Below are 7,469 nucleotides of genomic sequence, written 5' to 3'. Positions count from 1 at the left end.
TTTGTAATTTTTGTAATTTTTGTAATTTTTGTAATTTTTGTAATTTTTGTAATTTTTGTAATTTTTGTAATTTTTGTAATTTTTGTAATTTTTGTAATTTTTGTAATTTTTGTAATTTTTGTTATTTTTGTCATTTTCGTAATTTTTGTAATTTTTGTGATTTTTGTGATTTTTGTTTTTTTGTAATTTTTTAAATTTTTGAAGTTTTTGTAATTTTTGTTATTTTTGTAATTTTTGTATTTTTTTTATATTTTGTAATTTTTGTCATTTTTGTAATTTTCGTTATTTCTGTAATTTGTGTAATTTCTGTAATTTTTGTAATTTTTGTAATTTTTGTAATTTTTGTAATTTTTGTTAATTTTTGTAATTTTTGTAATTTTTGTAATTTTTGTAATTTTTGTAATTTTTGTAATTTTTGTAATTTTTGTAATTTTTGTAATTTTTGTAATTTTTGTAATTTTTGTAATTTTTGTAATTTTTGTAATTTTTGTAATTTTTGTAATTTTTGTAATTTTTGTAATTTTTGTAATTTTTGTAATTTTTGTAATTTTTGTAATTTTTGTGATTTTTGTAATTTTTGTAATTTTTGTAATTTTTGTAATTTGTGTAATTTTTTTAATTTTTGTAATTTTTGTAATTTTTGTAATTTTTGTCATTTTTGTAAATTTTGTAATTTTTGTAATTTTTGTAATTTTTGTAATTTTTGTAATTTTTGTAATTTTTGTAATTTTTGTAATTTTTGTAATTTTTGTAATTTTTGTTATTTTTGTAATTTTTGTAATTTTAGTAATTTTTGTAATTTTTTTAATTTTTGTAATTTTTGTCATTTTTGTAATTTTCGTAATTTGTCATTTTTGTAATTTGTGTAATTTTTGTAATTTTTGTAATTTTTGTTATTTTTGTCATTTTCGTAATTTTTGTAATTTTTGTGATTTTTGTGATTTATGTTTTTTTGTAATTTTTTAAATTTTTGAAGTTTTTGAAATTTTTGTTATTTTTGTAATTTTTGTAATTTTTGTATATTTTGTAATTTTTGTCATTTTTGTAATTTTTGTAATTTCTGTAATTTGTGTAATTTTTGTCATTTTTGTAATTTTTGTAATTTTTATAATTTTTATAATTTTTGTAATTTTTGTAATTTTTGTAATTTTTGTAATTTTTTGTAATTTTTGTAATTTTTGTAATTTTTGTAATTTTTGTAATTTTTGTAATTTTTGTAATTTTTGTAATTTTTGTAATTTTTGTAATTTTTGTAATTTTTGTAATTTTTGTAATTTTTGTAATTTTTGTAATTTTTGTAATTTTTGTAATTTTTGTAATTTTTGTAATTTTTTTAATTTTTTTAATTTTTGTAATTTTTGAAATTTTTGTCATTTTTGTAATTTTTGTAATTTTTGTAATTTTTGTAATTTTCGTTTTTTTTTTGTAATTTTTGTAATTTTTGTAATTTTTGTTATTTTTGTAATTTTTGTAATTTTTGTAATTTTTGTAATTTTTGTAATTTTTGTAATTTTTGTAATTTTTGTTATTTTTGTAATTTTTGTAATTTTTGTAATTTTTGTAATTTTTGTAATTTTTGTAATTTTTGTAATTTTTGTAATTTTTGTAATTTTTGTAATTTTTGTAATTTTTGTAATTTTTGTAATTTTTGTAATTTTTGTGATTTTTTGTCATTTCTGTTATTTTTGTAATTTTTGTAATTTTTGTAATTTTTGTAATTTTTGTAATTTTTGAAATTTTTGTAATTTTTGTAATTTTTGTTATTTTTGTAATTTTTGTAATTTTTGTAATTTTTGTAATTTTTGTTATGTTTGAAATTTTTGTAATTTTTGTAATTTTTGTAATTTTTGTAATTTTTGTAATTTTTGTAATTTTTGTAATTTTTGTAATTTTTGTAATTTTTGTAATTTTTGTAATTTTTGTAATTTTTGTAATTTTTGTAATTTTTGTAATTTTTGTAATTTTTGAAATTTTTGTAATTTTTGTAATTTTTGTAATTTTTGTAATTTTTGTAATTTTTGTAATTTTTGTAATTTTTGTTATTTTTTAATTTTTGTAATTTTTGTCATTTTTGTAACTTTTGTAATTTTTTTAATTTTTGTAATTTTTGTAATTTTTGTAATTTTTGTAATTTTTGCAGTTTTTGTAATTTTTGTAATTTTTGTAATTTTTGTAATTTTTGTAATTTTTGTAATTTTTGTAATTTTTGTAATTTTTGTAATTTTTGTAATTTTTGTAATTTTTGTAATTTTTGTAATTTTTGAAATTTTTGTAATTTTTGTAATTTTTGTAATTTTTGTAATTTTTGTAATTTTTGTAATTTTTGTAATTTTTGTAATTTTTGTAATTTTTGTAATTTTTGTAATTTTTGTAATTTTTGTAATTTTTGTAATTTTTGTAATTTTTGTAATTTTTGTAATTTTTGTAATTTTTGTAATTTTTGTAATTTTTGTAATTTTTGTAATTTTTGTAATTTTTGCAATTTTTGTAATTTTTGTAATTTTTGTAATTTTTGTAATTTTTGTAATTTTTGTTATTTTTGTAATTTTTGTAATTTTTGTAATTTTTGTAATTTTTGTAATTTTTGTAATTTTTGTAATTTTTGTAATTTTTGTAATTTTTGTAATTTTTGTAATTTTTGTAATTTTTGTAATTTTTGTAATTTTTGTAATTTTTGTAATTTTTGTAATTTTTGTAATTTTTGTAATTTTTGCAATTTTTGTAATATTTGGAATTTTTGTCATTTTTGTAATTTTTGTAATTTTTGTAATTTTTGTAATTTTTGTAATTTTTGTAATTTTTGTAATTTTTGTAATTTTTGTAATTTTTGTAATTTTTGTAATTTTTGTAATTTTTGTAATTTTTGTAATTTTTGTAATTTTTGTAATTTTTGTCATTTTTGTAATTTTTGTCATTTTTGTAATTTTTGTAATTTTTGTAATTTTTGTAATTTTTGTAATTTTTGTAATTTTTGTCATTTTTGTATTTTATGTTATTTTTGTAATTTTGGCATTTTTGTATTTTTTGTAATTTCGGAAATTTTTGTAATTTTTAATTTTTTGCAATTTTAGTTATTTCTGTAAATATAATAGAAATAGATAAAATTTCACATCGTATGTCTATTCAATAATGATTCTGTAATATGCCTTCTAATTGTACAAGAAAATGTAAAATAAACGTCCACAGTAATTTTTAAATAAGAGAAATTTATTTCAGCCAACTTTACAATGAAAATTCATCACATTCAACCTTTCGCTCAGCAAAATTATCCGTTGATCGTTCCAAATTCATTTAGAGCCGATACTTGGCCGCCCTCAGAATCGGGAACTTATCTCCGGCACACGTTCCCCGGAAATCATCATTTCCAAGATCGAAAATCGAGATACCGCCCAAGCCCTTGGCCTTCACGTAGGCCGCCTTGTTTCCCGACGAGTCCGGATCTTCGTAGGACAACCACACACCATTTTTCTCGTCCTCATCCGGATTACGGAAGGCGTACACCCCGAATCGCTTGGTGGGATCCCCCACCTTTCTCAGAGGATAGTCCCGCTCCCTTGGCATTAGCATTTCCGGGATTGGGCAGCATGGCACAAACTTCCGCCCAGCTGTAGAACCCATCGATGCCACTGTACGGTCCCGGAATGTGTGGACCATTGGCCGGGATCGGTGGAACACCGGTGATGCCGGAATCGCCGTTCAGCTTCCAACCGCGGCCGTACGTCGGAATGCCGATGACGATTTTGTTGAGCGGAGTTTTGTTGGCGAGCCTGAGGATTTGATTGATTTGGGTTAAGTGGGGTCTGAGAAGAATTTTGAAATGCTTACCAGTGGTTGACTTTGCCTTCGACGTTGTTTCCCACAACACGTCCTTCGGGTTCATAGATAGGGCTGGTGAAGTCTCCTTCCTTGGGGTTTCTTTCCGGAGTTTGCTGGTCGAATGCCGCCAGGTTGACGTAGTCGATGTTATCCTTCAACAGGGGAATGTCCATGAAGACGGTTTCGTTGACGTGAGGAAGCACCGTTAGACCAAGCTCGTAGTTATCGGGCCTGAAGGCATTTTTGAGGTCACGCACTAGAGCTGTGAACTCTTCCCTGTGTTCATCGGCCTTGGGGTCCAGGATGCTGTCTCCGGTGAAGAGTTTCTTGAATCCATGCCACAGTTTGCCGGTCCATCCTCGAATGCGTTTCGGTTTGGATTGAGGGAACTGCCAGGCCAAGTCCAGACCATCGAACTCGTAAGTCTTGAGCAGGGTGTGAACCGAGTTCACGAATGCCGTACGCCCTCCAGTAGATTCCAGCAAAGTCAGATACTTCTCGAAGGGTTTTTCCTCGGTCAGATCTTTGTAGAAGCCAATGCTCACCAGAACTTTGAGATTGGGGAAACGTTTCTTGAGGACGGTCACAGCCCGGTATTGTCCCTTTCCGGAGTCCAAGTCCAGGGTTCCATCCAAAGGACGAATTTTGTTGGAAGTTGGATCGATGCCCGCATATCCATAGATCAGATGAGTACAGAAAGGAAGCGCTAGCTCAATGTCCGGTACTGCAACTTTACCAAGTCCTACGCAGAGAATAAAAACAGTTTAATGCAAATGAGTCCCTGACTTATTTCTGCTTATGCACACAACAAGAATGAGGTCAGCATTTTCTAAGAACTTCGTTGATAAGCCGGCTGCCATTCATTGCTCGAGCGATAGACCTTGATTCAATCAAGTCAAGAGCTGCTAAGCAAGATTATTCTTTCCAGGCCGGGAAAAAACTGACAAGGTTAATACTGAACGAAACCCTACCTTCCTTCAGCGAGTTTGATCCATCGTAATAGCACAGAACTTTCGGTCCGGTAGTGGTGGAGTTGCTCTGACCCCGAACCAAAGTCACAAGAAGCAACAAAGCAGCGGCCGCCTTGCCCCACATCTTCCACTTATCACCAAAATAAAAATCACTCTTCTATCTTCACTTCCCAGCTAGCCGGCGATCTTGAAGTGGATTTATATGGAACGCTTCACTCGAAGCTCGCAGATCGACTGAAATCGCGTCGGGTCCGGCAAGATCGTTTTATATTCCGATTGCTTATTAGTTTTTGGGATCCAGGCTCATTAAGCATAAACATAAATAAGTTTGGTCGCTGAGTGCCGTCTTGGAGCCGATCGAGGGGGTTGAGCGTTCATCGCTTGAAAACACAATCTGAAATTAAACTGAAACGCTTCTTGTTGTTTTCATTTACTCTATTTAGGCGTTCACCCCTCAATGGTGGAGTAGAAGTGATTCATCTTCTATATTAAAATAAGTCATAAGGAAATTCAAAGAATTAATTCATAGTCTCCTGCATGTTTTTGAATCTATGTTTATTTATGCTGTATTCGATACAATTAAAAATTTTCGATCTTCATTGATTTCGCTTATAGCCGATACTTGGCCGCCCTCAGAATCGGGAACTTATCGCCGGCACAGATTCCTCGGACGTCGTCGTTGCCAAGATCGAAAATCGAGACACCGCCCAAACCCTTGGCTTTCGCGTAGGCCGCCTTGTTTCCTGCCGAGTCCGGATCCTCGTAGGACAACCAAATGCCATTCTCGTCGTGCTCATCCGCGATGCGATAAGCGTACACCCCGTAGCGTTTGGTTGGATCTCCGACTCTAATTAGCCGGTGCCACCCCTTGAGATGTGCATTCCCGGGATTGGGAAGCATCGAACAAATTTCCGGCCAGCTGAAGAACCCATCGGTGCCACTGCTTCCGGAATCGGAAGCTGCCGGGCCGGTGGCCAAAATCGGTGGAACACCGGTGACGCCAGATTCGCCTATTAGCTTCCAGCCCCGGCCGTACGTCGGAATGCCGATGATTATTTTATTGATCGGTGTGTTGTGCGATAACCTGAAAAGAAACGCCACATGTTTGTGTTTATCAAGAGATTAAGATATAAAAATACAAGACATAACATGATTTCTATATATCGTAGTATATAACGGAACTACAAGGAGGTCGTAAACAAATTTATAACATTGTGAGCGGAGGTGAGGAGAAATTTTGGAGTACAATACGTCTCCGAAGTTCAGGGCAGCCCGAAATGTCGGTTTAAAAAAAATCCTTCAAAGGCTATACAAGGCTAGATAGACATACATATTAAGACTACACAATTATGTGCTTTGAATACTGCTCAAAAGCAGATAAAGCCAATAGTGTTCAATAACTTCTCACCAGTGGTTAACTTTTGCATCAATGTTGTTGCCCTCAATGCGTCCTTCGGGTTCATAAATCGGGCCGATGTAGTCCCCTTCCTTAGGATTTCGTTCCGGAGTTTGCTGATCGAAAGCCGCCAGATTAACGTAGTCCACATAATCCTTCAAAAGGGGCACATCCATGAACATGGTTTCGTTGACGTGTGGAAGCACCGTTAAACCGAGCTCGTAGTTATCAGCCCTGAGAGCTTCCTTCAATTCCCGCACCAAAGCTGTGAACTCTTCCCTGTGTTCATCGGCCTTGGGGTCCAAAATACTGTCTCCGGTGAAGACTTTTTTGAATCCATGCCACAGTTTGCCTTTCCAATCGCGAATACGCTTCGGTTTAGTCTGGGGAAACTGCCAGGCGAGATCCAGTCCATCGAACTCGTAGGTTTTGAGCAGACTGTAAACGGAATCCACAAACCATCTACGCTCTCCAGCGGACTCCAGCAAAGTCAGATACTTCTCGAAGGGCTTTTCCTCTTTCAGATCTTTGTAGAAGCCAATGCTCAGGAAAATCTTCAGATTGGGAAAACGCTTCTTCAGAGCGGTTACAACCCGGTATTGACCTTTTCCAGAGTCCAAATCGAGTGACGCGTCCACAGGACGGATTCGGTTTGTTCTTACGTCGATGCTCGCAAATCCGTACACAAGGTGAGTACAATATGGAAGCGCTAGTTCAATGTTCGGCACTGTAACTTGACCAGGTCCTAGGATGATATCGTACAGTTTAATGTTAAATTTCTTTAATTTAGAAAACAAAAGCTCTAAAAATTTTGGCGTTTTTTCAACGATTACATATATGAACCCTTTAATTATTTTCTGTGTGTATCGATCAAGATAGGATCTACTTATATTGAGTCGTTTTTTATTATTTAAAAATAACTTACCATCCTTCAACGCATGGGATCCGTCGTAATAGCACAGAACTTTCGGTCCGGTCGTGGTAAAGTTGCTCTGACAACGAACTAGAGCCACAAGGAGAAGCAAAACAGCAAACGCTTGGCACCACATCTTTCACGACACTGAACTCCTGCAAAGCCAACTTGCAGGAAATCTAAAGGCACGATTTTTTTTTTCTTCCAAAACTACAAATATGATTGACACGGTTTCGGGAAGATCGTTTCCAGATTTCAGGCACGTGTAGCTCAGGAATGCGAAACAGAACTGTTGTGTTCTTTGATCAATGCTTCGTAGGAAAAATAAATAATGAGACCAAAAAGTAATGACACTTGAGCGATCAATTTTATA

At 31.8% G+C, this 7,469-nt stretch overlaps 1 protein-coding gene and 1 pseudogene across 1 annotated transcript; both read right to left on the bottom strand.

Moving 5' to 3' along the window:
• Positions 1 to 3,189: 3,189 nt before the first annotated feature.
• Positions 3,190 to 5,032, bottom strand: LOC129745192 (chitinase-like protein Idgf4; annotated as a pseudogene).
• A 293-nt stretch (positions 5,033 to 5,325) lies between these two features.
• Positions 5,326 to 7,232, bottom strand: LOC129745194 (chitinase-like protein Idgf4). The gene is made up of 3 exons (XM_055738117.1): positions 7,109 to 7,232; positions 6,196 to 6,928; positions 5,326 to 5,871 (listed from the first exon to the last, which is right to left on the bottom strand). The coding sequence occupies exons 1-3, from the start codon at positions 7,230 to 7,232 to the stop codon at positions 5,397 to 5,399; spliced, it is 1,332 nt and encodes a 443-aa protein (XP_055594092.1). The 3' UTR covers positions 5,326 to 5,396.
• Between the last annotated feature and the right edge of the window lie 237 nt (positions 7,233 to 7,469).

Source organism: Uranotaenia lowii, chromosome 2 (genome assembly GCF_029784155.1).
Source record: "Uranotaenia lowii strain MFRU-FL chromosome 2, ASM2978415v1, whole genome shotgun sequence".
Lineage (NCBI taxonomy): Eukaryota > Metazoa > Arthropoda > Insecta > Diptera > Culicidae > Uranotaenia > Uranotaenia lowii.
The sequence above is the reverse complement of the archived record's forward strand: the minus strand, read 5'-3'. Positions and strand labels throughout refer to the sequence as shown.